Source organism: Schistocerca piceifrons, chromosome 7 (genome assembly GCF_021461385.2).
Source record: "Schistocerca piceifrons isolate TAMUIC-IGC-003096 chromosome 7, iqSchPice1.1, whole genome shotgun sequence".
NCBI lineage: Eukaryota > Metazoa > Arthropoda > Insecta > Orthoptera > Acrididae > Schistocerca > Schistocerca piceifrons.
Genome location: NC_060144.1, coordinates 270,029,937 through 270,048,914, shown reverse-complemented (window position 1 = coordinate 270,048,914; position 18,978 = coordinate 270,029,937). Strand labels below are relative to the sequence as shown.

Genomic DNA, 18,978 nt, shown 5'->3' with positions numbered 1-18,978 from the left:
GGAATATAGCTACAACTCAAAGTAGGTAAGACATACTGACTGCAAACTTTCCTAACCCAGGCATATCGAATGTTTCGTTTTGAAACCCATGTTCAGTTCAACACAGAGTGCTGCAGTCCCTTTGAACTCGTCTGTTTATTTCTTTTGCTGTACATCCATCTTACCTAAACACAAAACCTCATTAACTGGTTTTATTACTTCAATGTTAATTTGTACTATTTTTTTTCTACATATTACTTCTACATAATTATTGCCATATTACAACCGATTTTCAGAGCTGCTTTCAAAGCTGTTGTCTATCTCTGGCTGTTAAAATGTAACGCAAAGAAGGGTGGCTAGTAATGAAATTTTATTTACTGTACGTGTACAGAATAGTAGAAACAATAAATGATTAGATTTGCAGGTGATTTGACACATTTCATCAATCGTAGTAACTGGCGTGCGATAGCACCCCATGACTACTTTTATTCAATGGATGAGAGCGCTTCAGAACGTGTTGGTCAGGGTAACATTTGATCACGCTCTGTATTTAGATGTGTCAGAACAGGGGGGGGGGGGGGGGGGGGGACGGGCTTACTTAAACGATAAAACTCTGTCAAACTTTTTTATAACTATATAATGTTGCAATATTGTTTCTGATTCCTGTAGCGAATAACATAGTTTTTCTTGCAATACAAGACCGAGAACAATTTCTTTGTCCTCTTACTATACGATCGTGGCACCATTTTTTCCGGGCACAGGGGCAAATCCGAATGTAGATCGTAAATACTCTAGGGGTGATTATTTATCTGCTGTTTTCTTTTAGTCTGTTATATACAAAGACAGACCAAACGTTGCACATGAATTGGAACGAAATAGCACATAGTATTTTAACTTAATTTCAGATGTGTTAGTATAACTAACCAGTAAGTTATTTAAGGGGAACAATCTATGGAAAATATCTAAAAATAAAATAAAATAATTAAAAATTTTGTAAAAACAAAAAAATCTGAATCCCACCATTTAGCCATCTGAAGCATAGATATTTGTTCATCCGGAATCCAGAAGACGGATGCTACTGATCTACTGATGTATGATGCGGTTATTGAAGATCCACTCCTAATATGCATCCTTTGTAGGAATCGCTTGGTACATTTTCACTTCAAAAGTTTTGTTACTCCCTGGAGGAAGTCAATCAAAGCTGGACGCCAGAAGATGCTGCAACATTGCCTAGTTGTATAGGCTATCCACGTCAAGATTTTACAGTTCAGTCACATTAATGTGATCACAGCCAATGTTCGACACCAACATGCAACAACCACGCATAGACGTCAGGTGGCAGCACTATCCGTGGAGGGCTCTATAAACCGTGTCGTGGGGGACGCGGAAAACAGTCCAACCGTTGTCATAACGCAGAAACGGAGCAATTTATCTGCCGTCCAAACGAGCATGATCAATAGCTTTCGACCAAGGGTGAAAGCATTTTCGAAACGGTTAAATTCGTAAACTGTTCACGTGCCGCCGTGGTTATATCACCAAAACTCGCGCCGAGGCAAAGTGCTGCACCACGGGCTATAGATGATGACTGGGGTGAACGACTACTGTAGAGATGCGTGGCGAGGTGGCCTTTTCAGATGAATCACGTTTTATGCCCCATCGAACAGATGACCGTTCACGTGTATGGCGTGAAATATCTGGAAGCAAATATCCTGCAACAATCGTCGGAAGGATCCAGTTCAAATGGGTCAAATGGCTCTGAGCACTATGGGACTCAACTGCTGAGGTCATTAGTCCCCTAGAACTTAGAACTAGTTAAACCTAACTAACCTAAGGACATCACAAACATCCATGCCCGAGGCAGGATTCGAACCTGCGACCGTAGCGGTCTTGCGGTTCCAGACTGCAGCGCCTTTAACCGCACGGCCACTTCGGCCGGCTCAAGGATCCAGTCCGGAGGGCATTTCCTGGGTGATCTCGTCATTCACGAAGGCACAATGGGTGCATCTATTTTTATATGTTTAGAATGTGTGGACGACGCTATTATTAATTCATTTCTCAGGAGCTTAGAGAAATTGCCACACGAACTTTCACAAGAACATCGTTTCTGAATTCTGCTTTGGTCATTAATAAAGTCTATTATAATTGCTTGTTGCTACATTTTGTTGTTATATTTCGACTAACTTAGTGCCCGCTGCTTCGCTCGCGTAGATGTAAACACTGCAGAGATTTTTTGTTTTTGTTTTTATTTAATTGAATTTTTAGGTGGTTCATAAATTGCAGCACCTTATAAGCTGTTCACACTAATTAAGGCCATATGAGCATGCCTCCTTCCCAATATACTTCTGACAAAAAGTGATTCTGGTAGCTGCAGTCCAAAGTTTTTTTAATCATGCCTTTTACGTTCTTGTGCAGATATTTCCATACCAATTTTCATAACCTACCAAGTATTTCTTTATATCTAACAGAGAAGTGGAATACTAATTTTCATAAATTTGACTTTAAAATTTTTTTAATGTGACGAAATAATTTTCTTAAAAATTTTCATCCCTTATTTCACTTCCTTAGTGTTTCAATTTCCATAAACAGTGAAACACGTATTTTTTTTATTTCTAACCGAGAAGTTAAATATCAGTTGTCATAGATGCAGGCTTAAATATCTTTTAGTAGTTCTTTAGTAATATTTATTTTAAAAAAAACTTCACCTGATATTTTACCCCCTTAGCGGCTGAATTTCCAAAATGGCTGAAACGCGTGTTTTCTAACCGAGAAACCAATTTCTTTGTTCTAGCTTCGAAATTCCATTAATACAGACGTACTTCAAAAGAGCCTCTCATCCTCTATTTAACCCCCTTAGGAGTGGAATTTAGGATAATCCGTTCTTAAACGATGCCTATATTATAATATTCACAGCCTCTCCAAGCTTCAGGTTTCTACCCTTAGCGGTTTTGGCTGAACGATGATGAGACAGTGAATCAGTTTGACCCTATTTCACCCTATTACAGGTTGGATTTCGAACAGTGAAGCACGTATTTTTTCGCCTTCAGCTGAGAAGCCAATCGCCAATTTTCAAAGATGTAACTTTAAAAATGCCTCCGCAACAAATGTTTTCATAAAACATTTCACCCCCTTAGTCGTCGAATTTCCAAAAACAGCGACATGAGTACGTTTTATTTATAACATAGAAGCCAAATACAAATTTTCATAGATTTAGCTCCGAAAATGCTTGCACAACGAAATATTTCCATAAAAACTTTCGTCATCCGTTTCACCACAATTGGAGTTGAATTTCCAAAAAGAGAGAAACATGTATTTTTTTATTTGTAACTGAAATCCAAATTTAAATTTTCATAGATGTAACTTTAAATATTCTTTCATAATAACGTATTTCCACAGAAATCTCATCCTCCCATTTCACACACTTAGGTTGGAAATTTGACAAATACTTTCTTAAAAGACGCCTACGGTATAAGACCCACACCTTCACCAAATTTCATGTTTTTGTCCTTTGTAGTTTGGGCTGGGCGATGATGACATTGCGTATTATATGGTTCAAATGGCTCTGAGCACTATGGGACTTAACATCTATGGTCATCAGTCCCATAGAACTTAGAACTACTTAAACCTAACTAACCTAAGGAAATCACACAACACCCAGTCATCACGAGGCGGAGAAAATCCCTCACCCCGCCGGGAATCGAACCCGGGAACCCGGGCGCGGGAAGCGAGAACGCTACCGCCTACTATATATGGTGAATTTATCGTAAAAAGTGAAGCTCCTCGTAATCTTACTTTAACCGTTCAGGAGTCAATCTCCACAACAGATAGCTCACGCAAAGAGCTCAGTTTTACCGCTGACGTGTAACCGGAAATAACAGCTGGAGGCAGAGGGCAATATGTAAAATGCCAGGGGCGATACAGTAGACTCACTTGTGTCAAGAAGTCAGTCGAGACAAGAAAGTCGATCGTGTAAAAAGGGCTCAAGAAAACGCTATATATGGAAGGATCTGAACTCATTTTACAGCATTATGTACTGAGTACAATAGAGAAATAGGTCGGAGACGAAGATTGTTTGCAGTAGCATGAGAATGGACCCCATCATAAAACTACCTGCCAGGCAATTGCTTGTGGACAGTAACATTCCTGTAATGGACTTCAATGCCCGAAGTCCCTACCTGAACCTTTGTGATAACCTAGAACGTGGATTACTCTCCTGACACCAGCGTCCAGCATAACTAGCTTCTTTGATTTCGGCTCTTCCGGAAGAATGAGCCATTATTTCTTAAAGAGATTTAGACACATCGTTGAAAGTGCCCATAGCAGAGTTCAAACTGTCATAAAGGCGATGGGTGGACACATCAAATATTAATATCCACTATTATATCTCCTGATAGTTTTCAGCAGATAGAATAGCCTACTTTGGTATTGGTACATAGTTAAAAATTCAGTTAACTGTGTTTAAAGTAAGGGAAACAGCTGTTACTAATTTACAAGAAATTTCATAAGACTAGTTGAGTAAATGACAATGAATACAGAGTGGTTCAGTTAGTTTCCGGGAGATTAGCTACAGCTCATTCTTACAGGGGAAACTCCCCATCGCAGCCTCTTCAGATTTAGTGATAAGATGGGCCAGTGGACAGCCCGTCAAAAACTGTACACAGATCAAGCACGAACACTGAACTGTGAAAAAAAGAAGAAAACTCAAAACAGTGAACGGTTCAAGCTCAAGATGTGCAACAACGAGCGAATGTGAATACCTGCGGTGACATGGTTAGATGGTCAAAGTGTTGGACTGCAAAGGGGGATGTCCGAGATCAAATCTCTCTCGTGCCCAACAGATTTCTTTCACAAAATTATGTACTGTCCGTGTCTGTTCACTGTATTCAAATTTGTGTCTTTTGCCAACGATTGTAATTGATCGAACAATGGCCTTCTATAACTGGGTTTGCGTACTTTGCAAGCAATTGCACACGATTGGAAAGTCCGACTCCATAATGGAGTGGCGTATTTTTGAGATGACTGCGTATGATCAGACAGTGTGATTCTCTAACGGGCTAGCATATTTTGCAAACGATTTCACATATAGTAGCACAATGGTATTCTGTATTTTTAGCTGGTGAGAGAGAGTGGCAGGTATATTAGGGGTCCCGTTTCTTCTTGTCTAAACATTTCTTACGCGAGAATACTCCACCAGTTGACTGAATCTTCTCATGTGATTTCGACGTTTTCGTACTCTGCTATTGTTATGTACCAACGTCTACCGCAACTCACTAATACAGTCGATCTTTTACCGCGCTTTTATCGCACAGTGGTGACTTTACAGCATATACGCTAATCTCAGCATAACTACGAGCTATAACACTGAATAACTGAATTAGAGACATCGACCTGGTAGCTTGTAGATACTGGTGAGAACAGCAATACATCGTGACTTTGATTCCACGAGACATCAGAAGGGTTGGGAACCTTTGCTCATCCTTCACCGGACAGCCGTAGCCCCAAAATCAGAGCGATGTAAAGGTTGCACATCTCGTTCGGTGGCTTCCCAGACGTGTTCAGGATTTTGATCACTTATGCACTGGAGGTGTTGCACTGACATACCGTGTTGACAAGCGGGTTGCATCACCCTTTATATTTATCGACGTACACGTATTCAGCCATAAAAGTATACTATCATGAACATTTCAACCCTTATAAAACTCCCCATGTCGACTGATGATGATGTGACTGTTAAGTGGAAATGCGAAGTAAGAACCACGACTAACCTACGACCAGACAGACCTAATGTACTGATGGACAGGAACCATCGAGCATTGCGGAGGATCTTTGTAGAAAATCGCGTGGAATTAACAAAAGGATTCATCCACGAGTTCCAAAGTCCTTCCAGCAGTCCAGATAGCACAATGACTGTATGTAGGGAGTTAAAAAGAATAGGGTACGATGGTCGAGCAGCTGCTCATACATCTTACATTTCTTTAGTGAGTGCCACACGACGCTTGAGGTGATATAAAGAGCGGCGTCACTGAACAGTGAATGACAGGGAAAAGTGTGGCAGTCTGATGGAAAGGTTTTTGTTTGACGAATGGACGTTATTTGCAATCACGCGAACATCAACTGTGAAGTACAGAGGTGGTGGAGTTATACTATTGGGGGTGTTTTTGTGACTGAGGCTTGGTCCCCTCATTGCGCTTAAAGAAACACTAAATGTGGAAGAATTTGAACAGGTTTTTCAGCATCGTGTACAGCAGAGGAACAGTTCGAAGACGATGACTGCTTGCATCACCATGACTTTGCATCTTGTCGTAAAGCAGCAACTGTCAAGCAATGGCTTGTGGACAATAATAAACCTGGAATGAACTGATTTGCCCAAAGTCCCGACCTGATACTTTTGGGATGAGCTAAAATGTCGACTTCTCTCCAGACCCTAGCGTCCCGCATCGCTACCTTCACTTGATCCGGCTCTTGAGAAAGAATGAGCTGCCATTCCAACAAAGATATTGAGACAGCTCATGAAAAGCGTCCCAAGCAGAGTTCAAAGAATCATAAAGGGAAAGGGTGGAGACATCTCATATTAATGTCCACTTATAGCTTTGCGGATACTTATATTTGATCAGATTGTGTATGTGTAGTGATGTGACTTCCGTAGTCCGTAGCGAGGAGGTTGTTATGCATGATAAGGCTCTTCACCGCTTGTTGCCGTCCAATTTTGGATTGGCGAATAACTTGCTGCTCTGTCCTCTCTGTCCGCTGTTATAATCCTCGATAATCAGTCCTCTATGGTCAACACTTTGCTGCCAGCAACAGTAAGCTTCGGCGGTGGCGGTTCTTCCCTAGATCGAGACAACATTGATACGATACCACCGAAAATACCCAGTGCTTGTATAACCTCGAAAATCGAGTGTCCCGTGTGTGTGGGTTGGTGGTTGGGGGGGGGGGGGGGTGTGGGGGGGGGCATCGGGTGGGGGGGGGGGGAGATGGGGGAGCATCTGCTATCTAATGTAAGGATGCCGTGCACGTTACCGACTATACACTCAACCCTCATGTCTGCGATCTGTACAAGATCTGATGAGACCTACGTAATTTGACACGCTGAAGTATTCCATTCGCCTTGGGATTAGTACTCTCAGAAGCTGACTTAAATTTCAACCTGATACATCTACTGGTTTCTGAGTGGGGGGGGGGGGCTTAACAAACGGACGGACAAACAGACACACAGACAGACAGATGATAATTTATTTCGTGGATATAATAACTAATTCGCAGTTTTAGGGTTTTTTCCTTTACTTGTACAGTGAAACCTTGCTTCTTACCAAATTTCAAGATTCTAGGTACTATTAGGTTTTGGTGAGTGAGTTTGCGAGTATCAAAATATGTGACATAAATGGTCGTATCTTTTTACTGGATTCACTTAGAAGCCAACGTTTATTCTACTGCTAGGGGACCATAGACCTTAGTAAGTGACATAAATTTCAACTTAGTACATCTACCATTTCCTTACGGAAAGGGAACTTAACAGACGAAATTCTCAGCTCTGAGGTAGGCCACTTGCAACAGTGGCCGAAACGTTGGACAATTTTATATATTGATAACGCGGTCAACAACCCAGAAGAATTTTATTGAAGGCGACAATAGCCGCGGAAGCCTACGCTTACATTTAGACAGACAATCTGATTAGAAATGACAAAAATTTTCGTTTTATATGACAGATAAATAATTTTCGGATTTTTTCCTTTGGTTTTACTGTGAAACTTTGCTTCTTGTCAAATTTCACGATTCTACGTCAACGGGAAGTACCCTATAGGTTTTGATGAGTGAGTTCTCTAGTATCAAAAATGTGACATACATGGTCGTATCTTTTGACTGCATTGACTTAGCAGCTTCAATTTCTTGCACTGAAAACAGATTGTAGACCTTCGTGTGTCACATGAATTTCAACTTGATGCATCCATCTGTTCCTGAGAAAAAGGGTTTTTAACAGTCAGTCAGACAGAGAGACGGACAACAAAATGATCCTATAAAGAGTTCCGTTTTCCCTGATTGAGCTAAGGAACGCTAAAAACAGTACAACAATCGGACTAAATATTCTCCACTTTATATTCAGCTCTCTTCATATTACACTGGCACCGCTTAACCTACACACTTATTTCCTTTCGCACATCTACTTCTTCCATAGCCTGGTACAACCACCTCGTGTCAAGTATTTTGCTGCGTGTTTACAGGGCATCCTGTCGCACTCTTGATGGGGGCCAGTAATGCACTGGGCGATTTGCTGCTATTCGAGCGACGATGTAAAAGCATGTAACCTATAGTCATGTGCATTTTCAGCTAAAATGGAAGAATCTGAACTGTTTGGTACTTGATGCAGAGTATCCTTTCAAACTTCTACAAAGTCTTGATTTAAATTTAGCTTTTCTTGTACAGTTTCAGAACTCGACAGGAGCAACGTGTGCGACTGGAGTAATGGAAGCGATTATTGTCCCGCCGTCAGATCTGACACTGAGGAGACAAGGACACTCGTGGGGTCAGCCCTGTCTGCATTGACTCCTCTGTACGAATCCCTGAAAGTGGTTGGCAATGAAGAGTGTGGAAACGACACTGCTCATTTGATGGAGTCAGCACTGAACCTGCACATTATAGCGCTCAAGAGTAAGTGTGGCTATACTAGTAACTGAGCCGTAGTATATAGAGCTAAAAGTATTGTGGAAGCCTTGGATTTCCTTGTATTCCCTATTCTACATTTTTCAGTTAAGTTCTGAGATCTCGTTTCTTCTTTGTTGTACAGTGAGTTTATAATTGTAACGACCTATATTTATTACCCAGTTAATTACTAATTATGACATATTTACCTGCTGTATTAGTAAAGTGACAGAAAATCTCATGGTCTTTGTCCTGTATGCGTTGTTTTCTTTTTAATTACGGATTTCAGTGAAGTAAACAAAAATCTTTTCTATCACTTCATCTTTATACATTTATTGCTGTTTAAACTGGTCTCGCCCTTAGCTATACTCGACCATAAATACACTGATTATAAATGAAAAGCACAATATTGTGTATGTTCTACAGGAATCTGCAGAACGCACAAAATATCGTGTTTCACATTTATGTAAGGAGTGTTCAAATGAAAAGGTACGAAAAGTCATAGCAACCAAACAAGCTGAAATTTGCCGCTTTGGGATATCGTAGTGAGACATCTATGCAATGGATGCATGCGTCGTCACCTCCACCTAAAAGTTTGAAAGCTGTGCCCTCAGCAGGCAAGGTTAAGCCTCGCTGTCAGAGGTCCGATACTCATCGAATTCCTGGAGTACGAAAAAACCTTTAACAGTGACGTGTACTTTGGGACTCTCCGTAACCTACGGAAGTCCGTGAAGAGAGAACGGCCTGGATTGCTCACGGAGGGTGTGATTCTGCTCCAAGGTAACGCGCGTCGGAGGTCACACAACGTGTAACGGCCGAATTCAAGCGAGAGCAGCTTAGGCATTCGCCCTACAGCCCGCACATGTCGCCCTGAGACTAGCCTGTCTTCGGTCCACTAAAAAAGCATCTCAAAGAAAAGCGCTTTAGCTCGGAAAACGAACTGAAGAAGACAATGGAGGACTGGCTCACGTCTCAGCCACAGGAATTCTGGGGACAGGAATCCTTCGGCTCGGGAAACAGTGGAATAGTTTTGTTCAGACCTCTGATGAATACTTTTGAATAAAGACTTCAATTATACCCACAGTGTTATTTCGTACTTATAACTATGTGCTTTGAACACCCCTCAGAACTATGTTCTTCTACCAAGAAGTGAGTGAAGAAACTGTTAATGTAACAGAATTATTAGTACCATGTTTATAAAAGTACACTTGAAAGAAGAGAGTTTTAACTTACATGAAATTGGTTGCAGAAGTCACATAAGAAACACCCAAGTAGTTCTCCATATACTGTTATTGTAATCTACATGTCTAGGCTTCTAATTCTGTCCATAAGCAAAATCACTATGACAGTAAAAGAACGAAACACATACATGGTGTTTTAGCATTTCGATAGTACGGTATGCAGCATTGGGGCTCAGTAACAAATATTGGTAACTGTGTAACTAGGATTGCCATCCGTTCCGGTATATCGGGACCGTCACCGTTATGGACCTTCTCGTCCCGACGTGACCCAATTTTGTTCCCATTTTTGCAAAATACTGTTGCGAGCTTGGCTCCCGTACTGACGTAACGCCGTTTGTTTGCACAACATGTAAATGCAGTTTATGTTGATAAGGTCGTCGCACAGATAACGTTTCATGTTGCGTATCCTGAATTGACGATGCAAGCACCTTCTTGATCTAGCGTCATTATTCGAGAAAATATCGGCCTTCTCCAGTAATGCGGGGCTGGAACTATTATAGCAACACTACGCTGAAGAATCGGACAGTTTCCATATGAACAGCGATATGATAAGATGATTCTTTCTAAACGCAATACGAACAACGAGTGCAAGTTAATAGCGTTTGAAGTACTTACTGCGGATATATAGGACGTGAAGTGTATAGTGACGTGACTTCGATGACTAAAGTGTTATTGTCGACTGTTCATCTTCTAATAAACTTATCATAGTTTACAAAAATGCCTAAGGATGGAGACAGAAAGTGTCACTTTTTGGTTGATTGTACAAAAGAGTGGTCTTTTGTCAAGAAAGGATGTACGGATCAGGAAGCGTTTTGTGAGATATGTAACTGTTTCATCTCAGTAACTCATGGAAGTAAGGCGGGTGTGGGGCATCACATTTCTACGAAAAAACATGCAGATAGCTTCGCAGTAGCATTGACATTCATGATTAAAGAACATACCCAGGAAGAATTGACAGTTGCTGCTGCAGAACTAACAACAGTTTATAAAGTTGTCAAGCGTCATCAATCCTTCAGTTTTCTTGACTGTACCGTACAACTGAATGCTGCAATGTGTCCTGACTCCAAAGTAGCCCGAAAGTAGTCTACAGCCAGGACCAACACTACAGCGATTGTTAAAAATATTCTCGCACCACACTCCGTGTCAGAATGCATAAACCAATCCAAGAAGTTTCATTTTACGGCATGGTCACCGACTCATCGAACCCAATGATTTTAGAAATTCTGATGGAATGCTATCTACCCCTTTTGTCTTATTTTATCTTAAGTCCTCCAAAGCTCTCTTAAATTGTGATTCTAATATTGATCCCCTATCTCTTCTAAATCGACAAATCGACTCCTGTTTCTTCTCCTTTCACATCAGATAAATCTTCCACCTCATAGAGGCCTTTAACGCACTCTTTCCACCTATACGCTCACTCCTCTGTGTTCAACAGTGGAGTTCCCATTGCATTCTTAGTGTTACCATCTTTGCTGGAGACTATACGGCCAGCTATTCCCCGAGAATAATTATGAATTCCAATCTGCTGTTTTCACCACCGTTTTTTTCTTTTTTTTGTGGGACGTATGCACTGGAGCATGCAACATCTAATAAACATGTAGATCCTTTTCACTCTGCTCCTTATCATTCGTTAACTTTGCGACTGGGAACCGCTCCTATCCACGCCTCCCATATTCTTGTAATCCGCGATAACACTTGACTTTTGCACGAACTGTTCTTTCAATGTACTTCTTGAAATGTATTGTCACGGAACGACGGAACGTGCTGACGCTGACCACCAAGACGTGTCTCTTTTCCTTGCCTTTCGTCAACATTTGCTTGTTTCACTAAGACTTTCTATTTTGCAGCAATGTGTCGAAAACCTCGGTGTCGTTTCTTATTAGTTTGTTAACCAGATCTAGACAGGTGTACCAGTTGGCAAGGTAACCACAACAAACGTTACAGATCAGATCGTTAGAGAAGTCCAAGACAATTGGAGAAGTTAGTTTTTTTTATCGGGATAAGAACTACCATAAGTTAAGTCCTTACCATTATAAACAATGAAAAAATTATAACTGCCTGAGAAAACATTATCTCGGCTGGTGATACGTACCATCTAGTGGAGGAAGCATTAACTATACCATTATAACACCTGCGTTCCTGAAACTCGTTCCCATTAGCTATAAGCCACATAATGCTGCTGACGAATGAATCTCTCGAATCCACTGAGAACGAGCAATCCATGAACGAATACATGCGACACACTCACTAAAGGTTTAAATAAAAGTTAGTTTCATTACCGATTTTACTAATCAGTAGACATGTTGTTAAATGAGTGATGCGTATTATTTTCTATGATTATGAAACGACTAGTGCAAATTGTGTACAGTATATATATATAAGTAATGAACCGTTGCAGTGTTGGACGCGACAGCGCGGTTGCCGTCGGGACTTCTGAATGGCAACGTGAACCAGCTGGGCGACTTCGACCAATGCCTAGCGGCAAATGGCAGGTACTGTCTGGCGCTTATCGACTATCGCGTCGACAACGATGAGATCGACAGCCTGATGCACGCTCACAGAATGGTGGAAGGCAGCCTATCCGATGTGAGTACTCACCTCTCAGCACCTTGCATTATTATTTATACATATTGCTCCACTAGGAAACCAAATTAAAAATCAAACTAACTCCTGTAGACATGCATCGAGTAAACGGAATGAAAATTTTTCCTATCGTAACACAAAAAAGGCTAATATGTCCTGCGTAGAGTTAAGGATGTAAAAGAAGGGAACTAGCTTTTCGACTTATCTGGCAGCTTCAAAGACATTTAAATCAAGAAATTTTGACACATTCTCACTTTTTTACTTGTTTGTATTCGTACCAATGTCACGCCATATAATGCGTCGTGTCAAGTAAAGTAGCATGATACATACGTCATGTCGTATAACATGGCACATGCTACCATGCCATCCATCATGGCATTTATCATGGCGTGCAACATGACGCAGCGTCTCGTCTTATTAAAGTTTAGGATGCCTCCATCAACATTCTGGGATACTTCCTAATACAGATGCACACCCGCTCTCGGATGCTTCCTATTGTAGATGCTTCCCATTCTCTATAAGCTCATAGATTTGTGTCTATTTATACTTACACCCTCACCATACATGTGACAGGGGGTGGATTTAAGAGAGCTCACTGAGCTGGCGAAGTAGGGACAACTCTTGAAAAAGAGCGAATGTCAAGATGTTTTGATTTGAGAATATCTGAAACTGCGAGTCCCAACTCTGCCCAAGACATGGTTTCCTTTTTTGTGTTACAATAGGAGCATTTTTCACTCTGTTTCCCAACTTTTACTCTACCACAATTTTGACATCAGATCGAAATAGCTTGACAATCGACTCAGATTTTTGTTGACTCGGGCAACGACTGACCCAGTCCATGTTGCTTATATGGTGGCAACCGATAAAACTTTCATAAAACAATAGGACGATCATTAATTACATGTATCTGTTTACCTCCTAACAAAATCTTAACTTATTTGCACATATCTGAAACACAGAAGTGACGCTCGTAAAAAAAAAAACCCTCACAAAAACGTGTTTTTTGCACGTAAAATTCGAATAAAATTAGAGTTTGGAAAGACAGTTTTCAATTTTATAGTAAGACTGAATTTTTATGCGCTACATTTAGCTCGACTTTAAAACATCGTATCCTGGAAACGTCTAAAGCCTATTGAATGAAAGTATTGTTTTGACTTTATCCCTCTATCTACCTTCGTACAAGTTAAAATTACAGAAGTGGTGGCCTTCAAAAACCTCCCAGAAAAATGTTAAACCGTCTTACCTCGAAAACGGATAAAGGATATTAGATAAAAATTTTCGTTTGGGCTTCATGCTTTTATCCACCTTTTTGTAAAGTTTGAACTGATACGTACAGGTTTAAATTATGGAAGTGGCTCGCTTCAAAAACCTCCCGGAAAAACGTGTTTTTTGCACGTAAAATCCAAACAAAGCAAGATTTTTTTCAAACGGTTAAAAGTTAGACCAAGGTCTGATACACCGATGGTGAACCGTCAGTCTCGCTCCAGTTCGGAGCTGTTTAAAGACGACTGTTTTTGCACGTGGAACCCGAACTGTCCACATACAAATGGTGTTATTATCGGAACATTACTTTTAGCTCATTTAAAATCTTTTGAAAAAGGAGTTAGTTGATTTACATAATTCGCCTGGCCCCAGGTCCGGTTCGTAATTCATACCTTGCTTAACGTACTGCAACATATCTACAGTAAGACATAATTTCGAATTGCTATACCAATGGCCGCTGGTCCTGGCTAAATTAAAAACTTTGTGTCCAATGTTCCTAGCTCAGATAGGAACCGAGCACCAAGACCCTCCAAACCGGTATTCTGAGCGCAGACTTTTCAGACGTGCTTACTGCAGTGCTTACGCGCTGTAATGATGTATGGAAACGGGGATTCCATGGAACGCAAGTGTCGCTAGGTTCCCTGCTAGCCAGACGGTGTTCAAGAAGGTGACCGGACTCATATCGTTACGCCGGCGGTTACTTACATGCTCAACGTGACGTATTTCGGGACAGGTGTCGATTTCCACTTGGACACGATTTAAAGTGCTCACATTCATTTTAAAGTAAGCAGCAATATGAGGCATGAAGAGATCGACAAACTGGCATCCATAGCATTCGCTATGACGCGACTGGATAAGCTGGGAGGGAATGCTAACTTTGAAGTACACGGAATGTGAGATGCGCCCAGTTCGGCCGAGCGAAGGAATAATTTTTGCTGACAGACCCGGAGCTGGACAAAGGACGCGGTAGGTAGCAGCCGTTGCAACAACATTCCTGACGCATGCCAAGTAATGTAGTGTACTGTCCTACTTTCGACCTGATTCTGTTGTATAATTAATTATTTATGAAGTTACGCAGAATAAATGTCTAAGCTGATACTTCTTTACAAAACTATATCCATAGGAGATGGCAAAGCATACGCAAAATGCAACGCAACGCAATTTCATGAACGTCAAACCCCATACTATGTAGCCTCAAAGTAGAATAAATCGTGCCGTATAAGTCGATATGTGCAACGACTGTAGAGTGGCATTTAGGTGGAGTGGGGTTTGGGCAGGAGGGTTGTGCAGACATGAGATTCGATTTAAGAATTATTTTATTTGTTATCATCATTTCTATTAACATAACAAACCACTAACAATAATCCATATAAATTATAAAAACAGTTGTGCATGTGTATGTTCGTATATATACATAAGTATTAAAAAGAAGTGTTGAATACTTTGAGATGTGGTAGCACTCACAGAAAAAAGAAAAATTGCAATAAACATGGGTCAGGAAACACATACTTTCCGAGATAAACGCGTGTTTGTAGGAGGAGCTGCGTGACGCTTGGTTGCGGATATTAGCACAGTCGCTCCATCAAATGTGTCGGCAGGTTATTATGATTTCTTGGTCACAGTACTCCACCTACCATTGGGTTATCTGCAGTCAGTCGTGTGGATCGGGTCGTGTTGTAAGCTACGTTAGTTTTCACCGTGTTTGTGTGTCTTATGTTACAGTACTCTCAACTGTACGTATCATAGTGTTTTACCTTCTTCCAGACGCGCATTCACTTATACACTGAAGTGCCAAAGAAGCTGGTATGGGCATGCGTATTCACATACAGAGATATGTAAATAGGCAGAATACGGCGCTGCGATCGACAATGACGATACAAGACAACAAGTGTCTGTCGCAGCTTTAAGATCGGCTCCTGCTGCTACAATGGTAGGTTATCAAGATTTAAGTGAGTTTGAAGGTGGTCTTATAGTCGGTGCAAGAGCGACGGGCCACAACATCTCCGAGGTAGCGAAGAAGCGAGAATTTACTCGTACAACCGCTTCACGAGTGTACTGTGAATATCAAGAATCTGGTAAAACAACAAATCTCTCACATCGCTGCGGCCGGGAGAAGATCCTGCAAGAATGGGACTAACGACGACTGAAGAGAATCGTTCAGCTTGACAGAAGTGCAACTCTTCCGCAAATAGCTGCAGATTTCAATGCTGGGCCATTAACAAGTGTCAGCGTGCGAACCATTCAACGAAACATCATCGATCTGGGCTTTCGGAGCCGAAGTCTCACTCGTGTACCCTTGATGACAGCACGACACGAAGCTTTACGCCACGCCTGGGCTCGTCAACACCGACATTAAACTGTTGATGGCAGGAAACACGTTGGCTGGTCGGACGAGTCTCGTTTCAAATTGTATCGAGCAAATGGAGGTGTACGGGTATGGAGACAACTTCATGAATCCATGGACCGTACATGTCATCAGGGGAGTGTTCAAAGTGTCAATACCAGCAGGACAATGAGACACCCCACACGTCCAGAACTGCTGCAGAGTGGCTCCAGGAACGCTCTTCTGAGTTTAAACACTTCCGCTGGCCGCCAATCTCCCCAGATCATTATTGAGCATATCTGGGATGCCTTGCAACGTGCTGTTCAGAAGAGATCTCTATCCCCTCTTACTCTTACGGATTCATGGTGTCAATTCCCTTCAGACATTAGTCGAGTCCATGTCACGTCGTGTTGCGGCACTTATGCGTGCTAGCAGGGCCCTACTCCGTATTAGAAAGGCGTACCAGTTTCTTTGGCTTTTCAGTGTATGTTTACAGTTATTGCGCTGTTTGTACCTACAATTGGTGTAGTACATTTAAATTTTTTTCTCTTCCATCACTTATTGGCAAATGAAGCCTAATACTAGACAAATGAAATGGCGGATGTGATATTTCGCTATGGTTTAGCAAGTGACGTAGCCTGCGAGCCTGTGGCATTTACACTGAAAAATTTCCACAGCGGGGAGTTCCCTCTGATAAGCTGTTAGGCAGACTTTTCCAGAGTTACACAGGTATCCTTGCACCTCTGCACCTCTGAAGGCTGACAGTGGAAGGCCTCGCACAGTCCGCTCACCTGACGTGGAGGAAAGTGTGCTACGTTTGATGGAAGAAACCCCTGAGATGAGTGTGCGACGATCAGCAGCAACAGAAGGCTTGTCTCACTCTCTTATCTGTGGGGGGGGGGGGGGGGTTACTTCATTAACAATTGCGTTCAGGCCCTAAGGCCACAGGATCATCATGGTAGACGGCGGTTCTGTCAATGGCTGTTGCAGAAGGGTGCCGCAGCTCCACTGTTCACATCCAATATGCTCGGTTCACAAGAGATGCTGTTGTGAATTTCCATTACCAGCATATATGGGCAATTGTAAATCCCCAAGCAATTCAGGAAAGCGAGCGTCAACACCGATTCTCAATCAATGTATGGGTAGCAGTATGGCGATAGATTAACAGGGACATACGTACTACCACAAAGGGTAACTGAAGCACATTATCTAGAATTTCTCATTAATGTGTTGCCTATCTTGCTGGAAGTTGTGCAATTGCACTTGATTGTAGGGGAGTAGAAAGAAGTAGTGACCTATGACGTCATATCAACTTGAGATTTTTTATACATGTAATTCATTTATACATTTTATTGATTATTTGCAGAGTAAAGAATTTAATTATGTTCAACATTTAATAGGTAATGAGTTTTAATGAGATAGATATAAATATGTTTTGACATAGCAAATTACCTTGTTGCATTATGCATGATATGTTTTCTCTTTGTAAGAACAAAAACTTCCGTGTTGCTCGAGTGCGCGTTCAAGTAGTCGTCGAGTGCGGATCTTCTTTAACTATCATGAATGAGCATAGAATTGTTAATTTACAACCCGCAGTTGATTTAAAAACTATTCTAGGGAACCACAGCCCGACTTTGGTGCAAACAAATTGCGCACGAATTCTCAAATATCGGCGCGGAGTTTAAGACACGCGACTGGATATCGGACGTTATGGTCGCGTGGATGGCTCAGTAACATTAACCGCAATTTACGGACTTTAGGTTGATAATAACTATCAAAGACTTACATGAGCGGCATAGTAATCGTCTTGATGCTTAAAGCAAGCGAGAAGCGGAATACGACAAATGTTAATCATTGTACAGTCAGCTTGTTGATACGTTGCTTAGCAACTCATAAACGGACAGTGATAGAATTACTGAAACGATCTTGTAAGTATCAATGACCACTAAACACATATCAGAAACTAATTGCTCTAACTGTGAGTGACTTCTGGATTGGATGAGTTTTTTTTTATTTCAGCTAATTGGTGTTAATAAACTTCTTTCGATGTTGAAACTTCATCAGTGGTGTCGCGCTCATTCAGTTTAGAAGAACGATAGGTAGTACTAGCTACGCTACTATTTATAGTTTTGAAAGAAAATAGAGCACATACCTGTTTTTTTCTTTTGAGAAATGTGCCCCCTTCTCACTACATTTCTGCACTGAAAACCCTGAGATACAGTCGCCGTACGAAGAAGGAAGAAAGAAGAGCAAAGATCAGCGAAAGAAACGGAGCAAAGAGAGAAGGGGAGGTCACAATATCACGACCCGCTGGATTGTTCGTGGGAGAGGGGGGGGGGGGGGGCACACCTTGGCCTGATCGTTCGCCGGACCTCAATCCCCTAGACGTTCGGTTATAGCGACTGTTGAAGGAATTGGTCTACCCCACGCCAATCAACGATGTGCGGACGCCACAGGGTCGAGTACTCAATGCGTGCCAGCGGGTTCAAGAATAATCGGGTATACCTCAAAAGGTGCGTCATTCGTTACGCCGGAGGGCAGAGGGGTGCATTGTCATGAATAGACAGCACGTTGAACGGCTTTTGTCAACACCTGTTTATCGCAGGAAGTATGCATTTCCGGACCCATGTTTATTGGACTTATTTTTCTGGTTTTGACGAGTTCTACTTCTCAAAGTATTCGACACTATTTTTGAACATCCAGTACAGAAGCATGTTCCACATCTCCTCCTAAACCACTGGGCCGAACTCTACCAAACTTGGTACACATATAATTTACTGTCTGGAATGAATAACTGTGGGGATAAGGGGATCTATCAAAGAGGTGGGAATGGCTATGAAAAACCAGTGTACCCCACTACACGAGAATATCCACACTTTCGAAACGATACAATAGGATATTGCTGTGCCTGTGTTGTTCCAAAGTCTACGATGCAATATTCCTCCGGACATGCAC

At 41.6% G+C, this 18,978-nt stretch overlaps 1 protein-coding gene across 1 annotated transcript in view; it reads left to right on the top strand.

The window, feature by feature from the left end:
* The first annotated feature begins 8,306 nt into the window (after positions 1-8,306).
* The window catches only part of LOC124805617 (regulator of hypoxia-inducible factor 1-like), a 228,996-nt gene continuing 218,324 nt past the window's right edge, over positions 8,307-18,978 (top strand). Inside the window, exons 1-3 of the mRNA XM_047266184.1 lie at positions 8,307-8,328; positions 8,398-8,622; positions 12,253-12,440. Of these exons, the coding sequence (XP_047122140.1) occupies positions 8,307-8,328; positions 8,398-8,622; positions 12,253-12,440 (435 nt within the window). The remainder of the gene's footprint in view (positions 8,329-8,397; positions 8,623-12,252; positions 12,441-18,978) is intronic.